The sequence below is a fragment of the Myotis nattereri genome (assembly GCF_964212035.1).
Source record: "Myotis nattereri genome assembly, chromosome: 9".
NCBI lineage: Eukaryota > Metazoa > Chordata > Mammalia > Chiroptera > Vespertilionidae > Myotis > Myotis nattereri.
In genome coordinates this window covers 80,285,477-80,305,244 of record NC_138084.1, presented here as the reverse complement: position 1 = coordinate 80,305,244, position 19,768 = coordinate 80,285,477, and the positions used below count along the sequence as shown (strand labels likewise).

At 52.2% G+C, this 19,768-nt stretch overlaps 1 protein-coding gene across 1 annotated transcript in view; it reads left to right on the top strand.

Moving 5' to 3' along the window:
• Positions 1 to 9,905, top strand: part of DSCAML1 (DS cell adhesion molecule like 1) — a 320,664-nt gene extending 310,759 nt beyond the window's left edge. Inside the window, exons 25-33 of the mRNA XM_081098463.1 lie at positions 394 to 582; positions 943 to 1,230; positions 2,570 to 2,725; positions 4,670 to 4,700; positions 4,849 to 4,967; positions 5,759 to 5,911; positions 6,515 to 6,709; positions 7,199 to 7,510; positions 8,910 to 9,905. Coding sequence (XP_080954589.1) covers positions 394 to 582; positions 943 to 1,230; positions 2,570 to 2,725; positions 4,670 to 4,700; positions 4,849 to 4,967; positions 5,759 to 5,911; positions 6,515 to 6,709; positions 7,199 to 7,510; positions 8,910 to 9,385 — 1,919 coding nt within the window. The 3' untranslated portion in view covers positions 9,386 to 9,905. The remainder of the gene's footprint in view (positions 1 to 393; positions 583 to 942; positions 1,231 to 2,569; positions 2,726 to 4,669; positions 4,701 to 4,848; positions 4,968 to 5,758; positions 5,912 to 6,514; positions 6,710 to 7,198; positions 7,511 to 8,909) is intronic.
• The last annotated feature ends 9,863 nt before the right edge of the window (positions 9,906 to 19,768 follow it).

Here is a 19,768-nt window from a genome sequence, read left to right as displayed (position 1 = left end):
CCGGGATGAGAGCTTCTCAAACCTGAACCCGCCCGTGACTCACCAGGTCCTGCAAGAAGCCCTGGCTCCGGGCTGTGGTGGGCTGAGCACCGCATGTCCAGCAGGCGCCCGACCGCCGCTGCCGCGGGCACACGCGCAGCACAGGGGCTCAGCAGGGTCCCTTTGAAGCCTCACGGCCTGCTTTTCTGCCCCTCCCCGCCCTTGGCCTCTAAACCCCAACATGAGAACTGCAGAGAGAGCCGTAACACTCACTCAAGGGCCTCCCAGATTTGCCTCTAAAGTGCATGGGCCGCTCCCAATGAGCAGAGGCCCCCTCTGTCCCCCGGAGCCCAGCCCCCACGAGGCCAGCACCCTGGCCAGTACCTCGCCCTGAGCCAGGCGAACCTCCCGCAGGCTTCGTGCTGCAGTACTCGGTGGACAACAGCGAGGAGTGGAAGGACGTGTTCATCAGCTCGAGCGAGCGGGCCTTCAAGCTGGACAGCCTCAAGTGCGGCACGTGGTACAAGGTGAAGCTGGCGGCCAAGAACAGCGTGGGCTCCGGGCGCATCAGCGAGATCATCGAGGCCAAGACCCACGGGCGGGGTGAGGCCTGGTGACAGGGCGGGCAGGAGGGCGCAGGGAGGCGGGAGGCTACAGGGAGATGCTGCCCAGCTCCCCTCAGCTTGGCGTCGGGACAAATCCCAGTAGGAAGCACGGGTCCCCCTTCCCACTGGGGTGGCAGGTGCTTGTGCCTCTCTCCTTCTGCCTGCATCTCCCTCCTTCGCCGAGGCCTTCTCTCCAGTCCTTCCAGCCTCTCCCCTCCTCTTCCCTGGGCATCTCACTGCCACCTGTGCCAACCACTGCCCCCTGGAGCCGCTGCAGTCCCCGGGGACCTGGGGCAGCCCAGATGCATGACTCCCTCCCCTCCCAATCTCTCTGACCCCTCTCTCCTCTGGCCCCCAGAGCCCTCCTTCAGCAAAGACCAGCATCTCTTCACCCACATCAACTCCACGCACGCGCGGCTGAACCTGCAGGGCTGGAGCAACGGGGGCTGCCCCATCACGGCCATCGCGCTGGAGTTCCGGCCCAAGGGCACCTGGGCCTGGCAGGGCCTCCGGGCCAACACCTCTGGGGAGGTATTTCTGACCGAACTGCGAGAGGCCACGTGGTACGAGCTCCGCATGAGGGCCTGCAACAGCGCTGGCTGCGGCAACGAGACGGCCCAGTTCGCCACCCTGGACTACGATGGCAGTGAGTCGGGATGTGGGGGGGATCGACACAGATGCTGGCGCAGGGGCTGCCAGGGTAGCTGGTAGAGAGAGAGACTAACAAAGAGAAGAATCAGCAGGACTATCGTCAGGAGAAAGGCTGACAGGTGGTACAGGCACAGGCAGCAGCAGACTGGCAGGCAGGCGGGTGCGCTAGAGACAGGTAGACAAACAGGTCTGACACTAGGGTCCGGAGGCGGGAGCCATTGCTTCGGAGACGGGGAGGGAGGTACGGCTGAGGCCCTGCCCTCTGAGACCCGCTACTGACTCGGGATATGAGGCAGGAGGGGAGGGTCTTGCTGCAGTAACAGAGACATGGGCACGGCTCCGGGCTGAGTCCAGTGGAGATGTGTTTCTTGCGCTCATGCAGTCTCCTGGGGGCTGGCTGGCCACCAGCTTTTAGCTCTGCCATCTTGAACTGTGACCTCCAAGATAACCAGAGAGAGAGGGAGAAGGCTCCCCACTTCTCAGGGGCCTGGGCCAGGAGGTGACACCCCGACTCCTAGTCATGCTCTGAGGTCCGGGACGAGGCGCATGGCTGTCGCTGGGACGTGTACACAAGCACATGGGTATCGGTGAGCACTAACTGGTGTCTGCCACACGGGACACCTCGCACATGACGCACACACGTGCACACGTGTGCACCCACATAGACACACGCAAACATGAAAGGCGTCCAGAAGGCTGCATTCAGAGGGACATTGTCACCAGCTAGACGAAGTCTGCCCGGCGAGGGGATGGCTCAGGCAGGAAAGGCTCATGAAGGAGAGGACGCTGAGGGAGGCTCTGAAGCAGGCACAGGGCTCGGCCGAGGGCTGTCAGCAGGAGACGTCGCTGCCTCCCGCTCCGTGCAGGCGCCCAAGGCCAGCAGACACTGTCCACGGGATGGGGAGCAGGGAGGGAAGGCGGTGTACCTAGTAGCTTTTGTCTTCATCTGGAGAAGAGAACCCAGGATCCCACCGCGCTGACTTCTCTCTACTGAGATTCTCACCATCTCACCCGCCCACCCCACCTGCCCAGCTGGCTGTGGGAATCTGAGCCCAGCCATCCACCCTTCAAGAATGAAGGTGAACTCCAACAAGAGAAGCAGGTTCAGGAAGTCATTCATATCAAAATGTAGTGTGGAAATACCCCACTGTTCATGGTTGTCCTGGTGGGACCAGAATTTGGGGGAGCAGAGGGGAGGAGCTCTGCACCAAGAAGTGGAGGTCAGCATAAGAACGAGGGCAGCAAGAACGGTCTCAGGGCTCCCCCACCCATGGGAGTCTGCATAGCACCCAACTCATACGGGACACCTGCCTCCCTTCCTCACCCCCATCCAGGCACCATCCCTCCCATCAAGTCTGCTCAAGGCGAGGGGGACGACGTGAGGAAGCTGTTCACCATCGGCTGCCCCGTCATCCTGGCCACGCTGGGGCTGGCTCTGCTCTTCATCGTACGGAAGAAGAGGAAGGAGAAACGGCTGAAGCGGCTGCGAGGTGGGGGGGGTTCCTTCCTATGGCCTCTTGGGCAGGAGCGCTGACCCTCAGCCCCACCGGCCACCTTCCACTGGCTCACAGCTTTCCCTGGACAGAGAGAGTGCCCGTGTGCACTTGAAAGGAGCTGCACTCTGACCTTCCAACCCTCCTCATGTTGACCGGTCCCTTCTCTGTGCCCCCAGGACTTTGTGCCTGTCCTAACCAGGGCTGACTTTTAGAGGCTCACACTGGGAAAGCCGTGTTGCTTGTTAAAAGATTTTAAAATGTCCTTGTTGATTGGTAAACAGATGTTGCTCCTTTCACCCTAGATGTGCCGATCTCTCACACAGGACCCCTGTGACTTTCCCAGGGCCCAGCCACTAATGAGCATGCCTGCAGGGTTCTTTAGGGCCTCTCTCATTCCTGACTGGACAGTTTCCATGCACACCCATTTTCAAATATTTTGAATATCATCCCCTGTCCCCACATCCAATAGTGCAGCGTGGCATGAATGGGTCTGGTTTACCTCGATTTGTACAGTGTCTGACACCTACTAGCTGCTTAATAGATGTTCACCACTCATTTGGAAAACATTTATTGAGCATCTGGCAGACACTGGAGATCAAAAGATGAATGAAGAAGGAACAACATGCCCTTATAGAGTTAACGGTCGAATGTGAGAAACCAGGGCACAATAGCAGCACAGAGAGGAAATGACTGACACTGCCCAGGGTGCTTAGGAGTTGGGTGAATGATGAATGAATGGTTCAAAGGATGGTTGGATGGCTGCTGGACAGATGGGTGACCAGATGAACGGATAGATGGTTGGATGAGTGATTACATAGTTGGATGGAAGGTTAGATTATTGATTGGATGGTTGGATGGAAGGATGTATAGATGGAAATATGGTTGGAAGTATGGTTGAATAAAAGGTTTATTGAATAAATGGTTGAATGGATTGGTGGTTGTATAGATAGATGGATGAAGGAGTGGATGGATGGATGGATGGATGGATGGATGGATGGATGGATGGATGGATAGGTGGTTGGATTGGTGAATGGATGGTTGGATAGATTGATGGTTGAAGGGATGCTTGATTGTATAGATGTATATTTGGATAGATAGAAGGATGATAAGATGAAGGGATGGTTAAATAATTAAATGAATGGATGTTTGGATGAATAGTTAAATAAATAAATGCATAATTGAATAAATGGTTGGAGGAATAGTTGGATGGGTTGATGGTTGAATGGATGGGTAGTTGAATTGGTGGATGATGGATGAATAGTTGGATGGGTGAATAGATGACTGTGTGACCAGTTGGACAGGTGAATGGACAGGTGTTTGGATCAATAATGAATGGATGAATGGGTGGTAGATGGATGCATGCCTGGAACTAGATTCACTCTGACAGATCATTCTATTATCAGGGGGTTTAATGGATTAACCAGGACCTTTGCTTCTCCTCGCTCACCAATTTTTACCCTGAGAGTCCTAATCCTACTCAAGAGCCCTCTGAAACAAAGCAGGGCCCTCCAAATCCACCCATGGATTTTCTAGAGGATGGATGGCCTGGAGGAGGACATGACACTACTTGGTTGATAGTCATCTGGGGCTTCCCATTGACCACCTCTACTGCATCCTCCACTCTCTCCTCTCCCCAGCAGATAACTAAGGAGAGACCCGCCGTTGATGCCATTTTCCAGTCTGCTCTGGTGCCTTGTTTAATTAGAGTCAGGAACCAAATGGAGCTCTTTAAATACCCTCTCCTTTGGCACGAACCTTCCTAGTAGATAAAAGTCTGAGGAAAGGAAAACATGTTTTAGACTATTCTAGAGGTCCTTACAGTTCTCCCTCTTCTTCCCAAGAGACCAGCCTTGGTCTCAGCTCTCCCACATGCCTTCTCCAATTCTCATCCTACTCAAAGTCCATTCTCACCCAGCCCCTCTCTCTACTGTTTTGCAGATGCAAAGAGTTTGGCTGAGATGTTGATAAGGTGGGTTTTATATAGTTGCTTCTTCTCTCCTCTCCTCTCTCTTCCCCACTGCAGGGGACAAGCTTCAATCCCCGCTGTTTTTGCAAAAAACCCTCCCCCAACCCCTTATGGCTGCTGAGTCACCCACCTGTAGCCCTTCTCCCCACAGCAAGAACAACCGAAGCTTTGACACCCCCGTGAAGGGGCCCCCCCAGGGCCCGCGGCTACACATTGACATCCCCAGGGTCCAGCTGCTCATCGAGGACAAGGAGGGCATCAAGCAGTTGGGTGAGTGACAGGTGCCACAGCTCTCTGCCCTGTGCAGAGTGTGCTTCCCAGGCCGCACACACCAAGGGCAGCCACCAGGCCTCACTCAGTGCTGTGGTTCTCACCGAAGCCCTGGCAACAGCTCAGCAACCTCCAATGCATTGCAGCTTCTCTCAAGAGCTGTTAATGCCCTAGCTGGTTTGGCTCAGTGGATAGAGCGTCAGCCTGCAGACCAAAGGGTTCGATTCTGGTCAAGGGCACATACCTCAGTTGTAGGCTCCTCCGCAGCCCAGACCCTAGTCAGGGCTTGTTCAGGAGGCAACAAATCGATGTGTTTCTCTCACATCAGTGTTTCTCTCTGTCTTTCCCTCTCTCTTCCACTCTTCCTAAAAATTAATGGAAAAATATCCTCAGGTGAGGATTAACAAAAATAACAAACCAAAAAAAAAAAAAAAAGAGCTGTTTCCTTCTCTGTCTAAGGCATTGGTTCTCAACCTTCTGGTCCTTTAACTACAGCTCCTCATGTTGTGGTGACCCCCAACCATAAAATTATTTTCGTTGCTACTTCATCACTGTAACGTTGCTACTGTTATGAATCATCATGTAAATATCTGATATGCAGGATGGTCTTAGGCGACCCCTGTGAAAGGGTCGTTCGACCGCCAAAGGGGTTGCGACCCACAGGTTGAGAACCGCTGGTCTAAGGGCTCGTTTTCCTGGCGGTTCACTGGATAAAGACAAAGAGAAAGTTGAGGCTTAAAGACGGTAGTGCCTCCAGGGAAGGAGTCCTGCTGATTGTTTTTCTTCCCCAGGAGACGACAAGGCCACCATCCCTGTGGCGGACGCTGAGTTCAGCCAAGCTGTCAACCCGCAGAGCTTCTGTACCGGTGTCTCCTTGCACCACCCGGCCCTCATCCAGAGCACCGGCCCCCTCATCGACATGTCCGATATCCGGCCAGGCACCAGTACGCATGCCCCCGGGAGGCAGCCCCTCCCGCACAGTGTGTCTTGGGCACAGCATGGGGCAGGGGTGATGTTTTCAAAAATACAAAGGTGGGACCGTGTGGGAGAGCAGGAAGCGCAGTGGGGTTAGAGCCTGGGCGTCTGGCCTGCAGACCTCCCACCTGTGACTTTGGGAACTTACCTAATCTTATACCTCTGAGCCTGGGTGTCCTCATCTAGAGGTGTTGAGGGGTTTGGTGTTCTTGCCTCGAGGGCCTTTTGCCTCTAGCCCTGTGGCTCCAGACATGTGGGTAGAATACATCAAGGGCTGTAGGGAATGGGTGCACAGTCAGGAGGAGAGGTGACCTTCTTCCCAGGCTGAAGGGTAGAGAAGACCAGGATGCTGCCCACTGCCCCATGCCTGGCCGCTCTTGCTCCTCTGCCCGAGGCCAGCTGTGTGGTCAGGAAAGGCAGCCTGCTCAGCGCTCCCAAGGGAGTCCTGTGGCTGCGTCTGCCTCCTCCCTGGCTCCCCACTGCCTTCTGCCCGAGCCCCAGTGCTCCCTGCACTGTGAGGGTAGCAGTGCTGGCAGGACTGGAGGCAGCTGGCTCTCGCTTCCTCTGTGTAGACCCCGTGTCCAGGAAGAATGTGAAGTCAGCCCACAGTACCCGGAACCGGTACTCAAGCCAGTGGACTCTGACCAAGTGCCAGGCCTCCACACCTGCCCGCACGCTCACCTCCGACTGGCGCACCGTGGGCTCCCAGCACGGCGTCACCGTCACTGAGAGTGACAGCTACAGCGCAAGTCTCTCCCAGGACACAGGTGAGCCCAGGGCCCTGCCTGTTCCTGCTCCCGCTCGCCCAGTCCCATCACCCAGCTCCCCCTGCCGTTTTCCCAACTCCTACCCGCCAGCCCATGGGGCCCAAGACACTATCAGGTCAGTTCCCCGCTGGCTGCTGGCGCACTGTGTGGCTGTGACACACACACCAGACCTCGCTGAGCCCTGCCTGGTCGGGGTTTCAGTTTGCTCTCCCTCAACATAGAGAAAACAGTCTGCATGGCGTCTGCTGGAGGAAGGGCTGAGCGGCCAAGGAGTTGCTTAGTTCCCAGAGTGTTTGCCCCCCAATCCATAACCCAGATCCCAATTCTGCTCCCTTCGCAGTGGGAGGGCAGGGTCTCAGCCTGGTTCGCCCACACCTGCGGCCAGGCTCTCAGGTGGCTGGGGAGGGGCCGGGGGAGCTGCTCAGTCTGGTCTCGTTAACTCCCTCCTCCCGGGAACCCATGTAATTCCTCCGCCTCCCGCCTCCCCAGACAAAGGACGGAACAGCATGGTGTCCACGGAGAGCGCCTCTTCCACGTACGAGGAGCTGGCCCGGGCCTACGAGCACGCCAAGCTGGAGGAGCAGCTGCAGCACGCCAAGTTCGAGATCACCGAGTGCTTCATCTCGGACAGCTCCTCGGACCAGATGACCACGGGCACCAACGAGAATGCGGACAGCATGACGTCCATGAGCACACCCTCCGAGCCCGGCATCTGCCGCTTCACCGCCTCCCCGCCCAAGCCCCAGGATGCGGACCGGGGCAAGAACGTGGCGGTGCCCATCCCTCACCGGGCCAACAAGAGTGAGTGCCCAGGCCACCTCCCCCGCTGCGGCCCCTGCCCCAGACCCCATGAGCCCTGCTAGGCCTGGCCCTGACGGCACCGGGGCCTGCCAGCCCCGGGGGTTCCCTGGCAGTGTGGGTAGTGCAAAGAGCAGGACTTGGGAGCAGGCAGACCAGGGCCCATGTCCTATTCAAGCTTTCAGATCTCTGTGGCCTTGGGAAGTCACCTCACCTCCCTGGCCTCGCGGTTGTCAAATGCAAATGATCACGTATGCTTTTCCGTGTTGTAGCGGGCATTGGAAATGATGCACATGCATGGCTCACAGTGCGTTCTCACTAAGTAGTGACCGGTCTGAAGCTATGTCAGGATGGAAGGGGCTCCCCTGGGATCAACTGCCCAGTGGCCGCTGTTCCCAATGCTGTGAACTTAATCCCGACCCAACAGCGCGATCCTGGCGACTCAGCCCATGGGCCAAGCCTCCTGGTGGGCAGTGCCCTAGCCTGGCTGAGAACCATCCCACGGCAGGGGCCTGGCCAGGACATACGCCCCTTGGGGTTGGTAGGGCAGGTCTAGGATGAGCGGGGGCAGGCGAGGGAGTCCATCAGCAGGTATTGGGGCACCGCAGACACGGCCCAGGCCGTCACCCCGTGAGTCTGGTCTGTTCGACACTGGCTTTGCTCAGTGGCCAGGCTAACCTGAGGCCCAGGGTCACCTAGAGAAGGGCCTGGGGCAACAAAGGTCGAGGACTCAGGAGACCAGAGCCCTGGGTGCGCCCACCCCTCCTCGCTGGGTGAATTTGGGCAAATTACTTCGTCTTTCTGAACCTCCGTGCCCTCACTTGCAAAATGCAGGCAGCCTTCCCAGGGGGCTGCGGGGCCAAGTGGGGTCATCTGCGAAGGTGCCTGGCAGGCCGGCAGGACGTGGAGACAGTTTCAGAAACGAAGGACATTCCGCCTGAGAGGCTGTGCGGGGGAGAGTGAGCCCGCTCTGTGGGTCCTCCGAGGGCAGAATCAGGTTCACGGCGCAGAAGTGGCAGGAGGGACAGTCCTTTTCTCCTCCCGGGAGGAAACGCGTGCCCCAGCCAGAGCCCTCGGGAGCCTGCTCCTCAGCAGGGAGCCCTCTGCGGCAGCCGCACGGCTCAGAGTGGCCACTGACCCATAAGCACCAGCTCACCAGCGGCCGCTGTGCCAGCCACTGTATTGAGGGCCCGTTACCTTCCTCGCCGCTCAGATGTCCTCAGGGAATGCGATTAGCCCCACTTCACAGATAAGGACACTAAGGCTCAGGGAGGTCAAGTAACTGACCTTTCCTCAACCCTCCACTGCCCATCCCGGGGAGGGACTCCTAGCCAGCACGGGGGTATGGAGGGGCGGGAGGTTGGCGAGCCCCGCCTCTCACCTCCTCTGCTTCTCCGGCCAGGTGACTACTGTAACCTGCCCCTGTATGGCAAGTCGGAGGCCTTCTTCCGAAAGGCAGAGGGGCGTGAGCCCTGTCCCGCGGTCCCGCCCCGAGAGGCCTCCATCCGGAACCTGGCCCGAACCTACCACACCCAGGCTCGCCACCTGACTCTGGACCCCGCCAGCAAGCCCTTGGGCCTCCCCCACCCAGGGGCCCCCGCTGCCGCCTCCACGGCCACCTTACCTCAGAGGACTCTGGCCATGCCAGCGCCCCCGGCTGGCACAGCGCCCCCAGCACCCGGCCCCACCCCCGCCGAGCCCCCCGCTGCCCCCAGTGCTGCCCCTCCGGCCCCCAGCACCGAGCCTCCCCGGGCCGGGGGCCCAAACACCAAAATGGGGGGCTCCAGGGACTCGCTGCTCGAGATGAGCACGTCGGGGGTAGGGAGGTCTCAGAAGCAGGGGGCAGGGGCCTACTCCAAGTCCTACACCCTGGTGTAGGGCCGACCTCGGCCCGTCTGCACCCCCAGCCCTCAAACACCAACTCGGCCGCTTTCCTGAACCATCAACGTTAAACTGACCGGCAGAACCAACCCACCATGACCACGACCGCGCTGCGGACGCTTGTACATAGGACTCTTTTGTACAAATGAAACTATTTTCTTCTTCTCCGTGAAGCCAGGGCACAAAGAACTTGACAGTACACGTCACCCCCACCCAGAAACCACGCGTGGAGCGAGAGATACACATGCACATAGGAGCACAGCGACCAACTATGTCTGTGTATTTCTCTCACCTTATTTTGAGACAGAAGCACAGACTCGGCAATTTCTCCTCCCCCGCCCCCTCCCCCTAATCTCGGTGGTTTTGACAAAGACCAAAATCCCAACTCAGAGACACTGCATGCGATGTCACTGTCCCACGAAAGCCAGGAGTTGCTTCAATTTGCAGATGCTTATGTGTTAATACCTTTTTCTATGAAAAGAGACCCAACGCCGTGTGCAATAAAGGTTATGTTTCTACGTGGTGGCTTTCTCCCAGCTGGCGGGGAGGCAGGGGGGGGGGGGGGAGGCCCTGTCCCAGGCCATCGTTTCGCACAGAGAGGCTTTCAGAGCTTCTGGGGCGACTGTTAGGGCCAGGTGAGCCTGGGGTGGGGAGGGAGGTCATCAGAGGGCGAGAGGGCTGGTGGAGGGGGCACAGAGCTCAGCCAGGAGAGTCAGGCTGGGTCCTGCTTCACCTGGTTCGGAGGAGTTGGCGACTAGGTTCCAGGTGAAGGGACAGAACCAGACACTAGGGAAAGCCCGGCGAGCAGTTGTGGGGGGACCTCCCTGCACCGGGCGGGGGCAGGTGTAAAGAGGGCCCCTAAGAAGGGCAAGGGCGCTCCTGAGGTCTGCACTCCCAGCCAAGGCCAAGTGTGCGAGGGGAACGTGGAAGGAAGGTGAGTCTGCGCCCTCAGCTGAGAGGAGGAGCTGGGAAGGGCCCAGCGGGCTGGGGAGGAAGGCGGGGGGTTGTGCCTGGGAGCGGAGGCCACAGTGAGGGCTGCACAACTGAGATGCACGGCTCTCCATAATCAAGGAACTTATTCCGTAAACATTCCTTGAGCATCCAGTGAGGGGGCCTGGGGACAGAGGAGGAGCGGAGGAGGGCCCCTTGGGGACTCCTGGGTCCCCGGGGAAACTCCATCTCAGGCCCCACACCCAGGGCCCACCCCAGAACCCAGTGGTGGATTAAGGAGAACAGGGAGAACAAAGCTCTATGCTCCAGGTACCTGCTGACGGGCCAGCTCCGCTCCAACCTGGAGAACAGGGCACCCCCTGGGCTGCTGGCACGGAATTGCAAGCAACGATCAGGCCGGGAGATCTTCCCTGGCCCTACACACACACACACACACACACACACACACATGCACACATGCACGCTCACACACACACACACATGCACACACTGGGCCCTGGGAAATCACAACTCAGCCCCCGCTCCGACCAGCACACATGGAAGAATGAATCCCAGAAGCCAGAGTGGAGGGAGCCAGCTGCCAAGGATGCAGGGAGAGCCCTGTGCAGGCTGAGCAGAGCCCTTTCTGTGCATTGGCTCTGGGAACCTCCTCGCTGCGCCATCTCCATCTCCACCTGAAAGGGAGAAGGTGGAGCTCGGGATTCAGCAAATCACCCAAAGTTAGAGGGGCAGGGAGAGACGGAGAGGAGACGCAAACTCAGGAGAGTCTGCTGCCTTCACCTTGGACGCGAGTGCCTGTGGGTGCTGCCCGGGGAAGAGGCCCCAGGACCAGGTGAGCCAGCTGCACCCCTGCACTTCCTGGCTGCAGCTCCCGTCCGTGTGCAGCTGTTACTGACCCATCAGGGCATGAGCCAGTGTGCGGGCTGGGTGGCAGGGAGCCCCACATGCTCCACCCTGGGGAGGGGCAGTGAGCGGAGGCAGGAGGCAGGTCTGGACCTGAGGTGGGCCAGATGGGAATCGAAGGATTTGGAGAGGCAATAGAGAAGCAAACTTTGAGCCAGTTTAGCTTGTGTTCGACTGAGCTGAGCCCCTTCCTGTAAACAGAAGGCCTGGAGATCGAGACAGGCTTGTGCAGAACCCACCCGATGTTGTGTGCCGATTGCCTCTACCCGCAGTGTGTTCTGTAGCTGGACCACAGCCTGGTTCAGCCGCACCCAGAAGCTGGCTCACAGAGCAGCTGAACGCCTGCTCCTCCTCGCTGAGCTCGGAGTCTGGGGCAATCCTCACAAACGTGGTCTGCTCCTTTCCAGAGCAGCACTGTGTCCACCACAGACGAGGCCACCGTCTGGCTCAGAGCCTTCGCACTCAAAGTGGGGGCCACAGGCCAGCAGCACTAGCGTCCCCGGGAGCTGGTGAGAAATGCACAGCCAGAGGCTTCCCCCAGACCCACTGGATCAGAGTCTGCCATCGCGGAAAATCCACAGAGGATACGGATGCACGTTCAAGTTCAAGAAGCCCTCCTCTAGCAGGCCTTCCAAGAAGCCCCGCCCCGCTCTCCCACTGCCAACAACCCAGACAGACTAGTGGGTCTCACACTTGGTTGCACATCAGATTCACCTGAGGAGCTTGTTTAAAAAACAACAAGTCCACCCGGCTGGCATGGCTCGGTGGTTGAGCATTGACCTATGAAGCAGGTCAGGGTTCGATTCCCGGTCGGGGCACATGCCTGGGTTGTGGGCTCCATCCTCAGTAGGGGGCGTGCAGAAGGCAGCAGATCAATGATTCTCATCATTGGTGTTTCTAACTCTCCCTCTCCCTTCCTCTTTGAAATCAATAAACATATATTTTTTAAAAAACAAAAACAAGTCCAGATCTCACCAACCGCAGTGTTTGTGGGTGTACAGCCAGCATTTGCTTTGGGTTTTATGTTTATTGCGGTAGAAGATATACAACATAAAATTTACCTTTTTTTTGGATCGGGTTTTTTTCACGTCTTTTAGGGAGAGGGTTGGCATGCTTTGGGTGGTACCTGGGATAGGAGTAGCCTGTGGAACAGAAGCAAGACTTTGCTCTTGTCTGACTTGAGCTGTGAGTGTGGTGTAAAGAGATGCGTACGGACACACTGCTCTGCCTTTTTCTTGTTGTTTTTGCCAACTTTTAAACTTACTGTGATTGAGGTATATTTGGCAATAACATACTAGTTTCGGGTGTCCTACATAATCATGCAACCTCTGTGCATACGGGAAATGATCACCACGGTAAGTCTAGTTAACATCTATCACCACACAGTTATAAAAACAATTTTCTTGTGACGTGAACTTTTAAGATTTACTCTCTTAGCCACTTTCAAATATGCAGCACAGTATTACTAACTATAGTCACCATGCTTTATTTTCCTAGGACTTATCTATTTTATAACTGATTTATTTTGACCACCTTCACCCATTTTGTCCAGCCTCGGCCCCCTGTCCCTTGGCAGCCAGCAATCTGTTTCCTATAACTATGAGCTTGGGCTTTATTTTGGTCTTGTTTCTTCAAATTTCACAAGCAGTCTTTGTCTGACTGATTTCACTCATAATGCCCTCACGTTCCATTCTTTTGTGGCAAAGGGCAAGATTTCCTTCTTTTTGTGGCTAAACAGTGTTCCACTGGATGCATACACCACACCTTCTGTATCCATTCACCCATCATTAAACACTTAGGTTGTTTTCATACCTGGGCTACTGTAAATCATGCTGCTATGAATACAGCAGGACAGATATCTTTTTTAATGTTTTTATTTATTTCATAAAGAGAGGGAGAGAGAGATAGAAACATCAATTCCAAGAGAGAATCATTGATTGGCTGCCTCGTGTATGTCCCCTACTGGGGAGCATGCCCACAACCCTGACCAGTAATCGAACCTCGACCTCCTGGTTCATGAGTCAACACTCAAACACTGAGCCACACTCGCCAGGCCAGATATCGTTTTTAATTAGTGTTTTCATTTTCTTTGGATGAATGCTCAGAAGAGGAACTGCTGGGTTATGTGATGGTTCTATTTCTAATTTTCTGAGGAACATCATACTGTTTTCCACAGTGTCTGTACCAATTTACATTCCCACCAGCAGTGAACAAGGGTTCTCTTCTCTCCACACAGTCGCCAGTACCTATGTCTTATTTTGTATGTGGTAGCTATTCTAACAGGTGTAAGGTGCCATCTCATGGTGGCTTTGATTTGCATTTCCCTGATAATCAATGATGTTGAGCATCTTTTCATGTACCTGTTGGCCATCTGTATGTCTTCTTTGGAAAAATGTCTATTCAGATCATTTGCCCATTTTTTAATCCAATTATTTGGGGTTTTTTCATAGAATTGTATGATTTCTTTATATATTTTGAATATTAACCCCTTATCAGATATGTGATTTGCAAATATTTTCTCCCAATCAGTAGGTTGCCTTTTCATTTTGTTGATGGTTCTTTTGTTGTGCAAAAGCTTTTTAGTTTAATGTAGTTTATTTTTGCTTTTGTTGCCTTAGCTTTTGGAGTTAGAGCCAAAAAATCATCACCAAGACCCATGTTAAGGAGCTTACAACCTATGTTTCCTTCTAGACACTTTATGGTTTCGAGTCTTATATTCAAGCCTTTAATTTATTTTGAGTTAATCTTTGTCTGTGAGGTAAGATAGTGGCCCAGCTTCCCCGCTGCCATTCTTCAGAAAGACGGTCTTTTCCCCATTGTATATTCTTGGCTCCTTTGTCGTAAATTAATTGACCATATATGTGTGGGTTTGTTTCTGGGCTGTCTATTCTGATACATTGATCTGTGTGTGTTTTTTGGCTTTAATTATACTTTAATTTCCATAGCTTTGTAATGTGGTTTAAAATCAGGGCGTGTGATGATGCCTCCACAGTTTTGTTCTTCTTTCTCAACGTTACTTTGGTTATTTAGAATCTTTTGTGGTTCCATACAAATTTTAGGGTTGTCTGTTCTATTTCTGTGGAAAATGCCACTGACATTTTGATTAGGATAACACTGAATCTGTGATTGCTTTGGGCAGTTTGGACATTTTAGCAATATTAACTCTTCCAGTCCCTGAACACAGAGTATCTTTCCACTTACTTGTGTCTTCCTCGGTGTCTTTCACGGGTCTTATAGTGTTTATTGTACAGATCTTTCGCCTCCTTGGTTCAATCTATTCTGAGTATTTTATTCTTTTTAATGAAATTGTTAATGGGACTGTTTTCTTAATTTCTCTTTCTGATAGTTCATTATTAATGTATAGAAATGCAACAGCTTTTTTTTCTTCTATTAATCTTTTTTTAAAATCTTTATTGTTCAGATTATAGATGTCCCTCTTTTTTTCCCCCATAGCTCCCTCCACCCGTTTCCCACCCCACCCCAGGCCCTCACCACCCCCACTGTCTGCGTCCATAGGTGCTGCATACATACATATAAGATCTTTATCCAATCTCTTCCCACACCCCGCCACACCCCCTCCCCCCGAGAATTGTCAGTCGGCTCCATTTCCATGCCCCTGATTCTATTACATTCACCAGTTTATTCTATTCATCGGGTTTTTTATTCACTTGATTTTTAGATTCACTTGTTGATAGATATGTATTTTTTGTTCATAATTTTTTATCTTTACCTTTTTCTTCTTCCTCCTCTTCTTAGAGAATACCCTTTCAGCATTTCATATAATACTGGTTTGGTGGTGATGAACTCCTTTAGCTTTTTCTTATCTGTGAAGCTCTTTATCTGATTTTCAATTCTAAATGATAGCTTTATCATCTAAATGATAATCTTGGTTGTAGGTTCTTACTATTCATCACTTTGAATATTTCTTGCCACTCCCTTCTGGCCTGCATGGTTTCTGTTGAGAAATCAGCTGACAGTCGTATGGGTACTCCCTTGTAGGTAACTAACTGTTTTTCTCTTGCTGCTTTTAAGATTCTCTCTTTGTCTTTTGCCCTTGGCATTTTAATTATGATGTGTCTTGATGTGGTCCTCTTTGGATTCCTCTTGTTTGGGGTGCTCTGGGCTTCCTGGACTTGTAAGTCTATTTCTTTCACCAGCTAGGGGAACTTTTCTGTCATTATTTCTTCAAATAGGTTTTCAATATCTTGCTCTCTCTCTTCTTCTGGCACCCCCATAATTTGGATGTTGGTACACTTGAAGTTGTCCCAGAGGCTCCTTACACTATCTTCATACTTTTGGATTCTTTTTTCTTTTTGCTCTTCCAGTTGGGTGGTTTTTGCTTTCGTGTATTTCAAATCTTTGACTTGATTCTTGGGATCCTCTAGTCCACTGTTGAATCTCTGTATATTATTCTTTATTTCAGTCAGTGTATGCTTAATTTCTGACTAGTTCTTTTCCATTTTTTTTTTTTTTTTGGCATTCTCATTAAGATCTTTGAAGATCTCACTATGTTCCTCGGAGGTTTCTAGAAGATTCTTGAGTAGCCTTATAACTGTGGTTTTGAACTCTATATCCAGTCGTTTGCTTTCTTCCATTTCTTTCATTTGTGACACGTTTCTTTGTCTCTGCATTTTGGCTGCTTCCCTGTGTTTGTTTCTATGTATTGTGTCTCCTTGGGTTGATAGAGTAGGTGTCCTATAGGGCCTCAGCCTCCCCAATCACCTGAGGTGGACACTCTTGGTGCACCCCTTTGTGGGCTGTGTGCACAGTCTTATTGTAGTTAAGCCTTGATTGCTGTTGGCATCACTGGGAGGAATTGACCTCCAGGCCAATTGGCTGTGAGGGCCAGCTGTTTCTACAATGGAAGAGCTGCTGTGCAGGAGACACCCTTATGGGGCAGGACGTGCTACAGTGGGGCTTTGGTGCTCACTGAGTCTGCCCTTGAGTGTGTCACTTATGGATACAAAGAGTTATAATCCGGTATGGTCTCACACTGACAACTGGGTACACTGGCCCTTGGATCTCCAAGGAGGTGCAAAGTCAGCCACTGCCAGGGGCCACCCAGCAGGAGCTACAGAGAGATCTGCAGATTTCTCTTCTTTGTATGGGGTTTGGAAGTGCCAGATGAGGCCCAGCTGTGAAGCAAGGCAGGCTGCTGCTGGTGCTGGCCTTGTGCCTTCTTTTGATAGCTTTGGGGCTCCCTAACCCAGTTGCAGCTTTTTTGACAGGTTTTAGGCTGAGAAAGGACAGGCCATTCATATGCAAAAGCCACTGTGCACAGCTTGGGTGGGGTTGTAAATTGGGTAGGGCGGGGTCTCAGGGAATCTCCAGGGTAGAGCAAACAGAAATGGCTGCTAGTCAGCCCTGCACTGGGGAGGTCCCAGCACAGGAACAATGACCATTGCAAGCACCTCCGTCTGAAAGAAAGCCACCCCCATGTTCTTGCCCTGATTCCAGACAGTCCAGTTTCTTCCCATATATGTCTGGGTCCCCAAGAGTCTTGGCTGGCATTGGAGCTCAGAGCAAGTGGGAGCTTGTATCTCCCTCCCAATTAAAAAAGCAGCGCACCTGGGTGCCAGCCTGTTCCGCGCCTCCCCACTTCCTACCAGTCTCAATGCGCTTTCTTCTTTACCTCTCTGGTTGTACTTCCACTGAGCCAGCTTTCCTGCGGCTCTGGATGACAGTCGTTCTGTATCTTAGTTGTAATTCTGATGTGGTTGTGGGAGGCAGCAAGTACAGGTGTTTACCTATGCTGCCATCCTGGTTCTCCTGCAACAGATTTTTGTATATTAATTTTGTATCCTACAACTTTACTGAATTTTTGTTTATTTCTAACAGTTTTTTAGTGGAGTCTTCATGATTTTCTGTATTTAACATCATATCATCTTCAAATAGTGACAGTTTTACCTTTTTCCAGTTTGGGTGGCTTTTTTCCCATGCCTAGTTGCTCTGGTTACAGTACTATGTTAAATAGGAGTGGTGAGAGTAGGCACCTTGTCTTGTTTTCAATCTTAGAGGAAAACTTTGAACTTTTCACCATTGAATATGATGTTAGCTATGGGCTTGTAATATATGGCCTTTATTATGTTGAGGTACATTCCCTCTATTCCTGATTTTTTGAGAGTTTATCATAAATGGATGTTGAATTTTGTCAAATCCTACTCCTGCATCTGCTAAATGATCATATAATTTTTATTCTCTATTTTGTTGATGTGGTGTATCACCTTGTCTGATTTGTGGCTGTTGAACTACCCTTGTATCCCTGGAATAAATCCCACTTGATCATGGTGTATGATCCCTTTAATGTATTGTTGAATTCAGGCTAGATAACATTTTATTGGGAACTTTTGCATCTATGTTCATCAGAGATATTAGCCTGTAATTTTCTTTTCTTGTGTCCTTGTCTAGTTTTGGCATCAGTGTAACACTGACCTCGTAAAATGAGTTTGAAGGTGTCCCCTCTTCTTCCCTTTTTGGAAGAGTTTGAGAAAGATTGGTATTTTTTTAATATTTGGTAGAACTCACCAGTGAAGCCGTCTGGTCCTAGACTTCTGATTGTTGAGGTTTTTGATTACTGATTCAATTGGTCTATTTCAGCGGTTCTCAACCTGTGGGTCGCCAACCTGTGGGTCGCAACCCCTTTGGGGGTCGAAGGACCCTTTCACAGGGGTCGCCTAAGACCATCGGAAAACACATATATAATTACATATTGTTTTTATGATTAATCACTATGCTTTAATTATGTTCAATTTGTAACAATGAAAATACATCCTGCAAATCAGATATTTAAGATTCATAACAGTAGCAAAATTACAGTTATGAAGTAGCAATGAAAATAATTTTATGGTTGGGGGTCACCACAACATGAGGAACTGTATTAAAGGGTCTCGGCATTAGGAAGGTTGAGAACCACTGGTCTATTCAGATTTTCTATTTCTTCCTGATTCAGTCTTAGTAAGTTATATGTTTCTAGAAATATATGCATTTATGCTAGGTTATCCAATTTGTTAGCATATAGTTGGTCATTATAGCCTCTTATGATCCTTTGTATTTCTGTGGTATCAGTTGTAACATCTCCTCTTTCATTTCTGATTTTATTTATTTAAGCCCTTTTTTTTTTTTTGGTGAGACCAGCTAAAGATATGTCAATTTTGTTTATCTTTTCAAAGAACCAGCTCTTAGCTTTATTTTTTTCTGTTGTCTTTTTAATCTCTATTTCATTTATTTACTCTTGGACCTTGTTATTTCCTTCCTTCTAGTAACTTTGAGCTTTGCTCATTCTCCATTTTCTAGTTCTCTGAGGTGCAAAGTTAGATTGCTTATTTGAGATTTTTCTTGTTTCTTGAGATAGACATTTATCACTATGAACTTTCCTCTTAGAACTGCTTTGGCTGCATCCAGGGTAGCAGGTAGGATTTGAAGGCCCTTGCTGCCCTGGAGAACCTACTGAAAGTCGCCATGAGAGCTCACAGTGTCTGCCAAAGGGAAGGAAACTCTCAAGCCTCATAATATCCTCAAATCCATTAATGTTGGTAGCAACCAAGAGCTGGCAGGTGGTTCTCTGACTCCAAACAAGAGATACCCCAGGAGAGGGGGCAATGTGGTTATCTGCCCCCCAGGAGGCTCTGCCCTGAGGCCCTTTTCCTGCTGTCAGTGTCATTCTTTCTCTTTAGTTCCCTCCTTTTGAAGCCAAGGTGGAGGCACAGCCCTGTGTCCACAGCTGCCTGAATCACAGCGTGCACACTCTTGCCCTGCTCCCTGACACCAGCCAAAGCCTGGCCCAGAGCTGCCCACCTAGTGCCCAGTGAGTGAATGGGGCCTGAGCACACAAGCCCCTCACCTCACCTTCCACGCAGAGTTTCTACAGCATCTGACTCTGCCCCACTCCTGGATCCTGCCACACCCTCTTCCATAGGACTCCCAGGTCCCCCCTTCTCAGGCTCCAAGACCCCTCCAGGGGAACAAAAGGCTGAAAGAGAGCTGGCACCCCCCAGCCTGGTGGCCTGGGGGTAGAAGCAGGCAGGGCCGCATTGCCCTTGAGCCAAGCAGCGAATGAACTGCATACCACGCTGAGCAGGGCTTGTTGTAGGGCTGCTGGGGAGTCCAGCCAGGCCCTAGACATTCTGAGCCTAAGGGAGAGGGGATTAGACACAGGCCTCCCATGGAGGAAAGCCTCGTTCAGTTCCTGCGTGTGCATGCTACGTTGCCAGGCACTGCGGGCACCGGGAGAAGAGGGTGGGCAGGCGGTGGGCTTCCCTGGCTGCATGTAATGGTCTCATTCTCAAACGAAGAAACGGAGGCTCAGTCTCTGCATAGTCACTTAGCCAGAGCTCAGGGGTGAATTGATGTCCCAGCTGAGAAGGGGTCCCTCTGACCCCAAAAGCAGTACCTCCGTCTGGGGGTCTAAAATCCTGAGGGGAGGCATCACCCAGGCCCTGCATCCACTGACCTCTCCTGGCTGCAGCTGAGTGGATGCTGTTACTACGGGAAATGGGGCTGAAGAGGGACGACAGCTATTAATCTCAC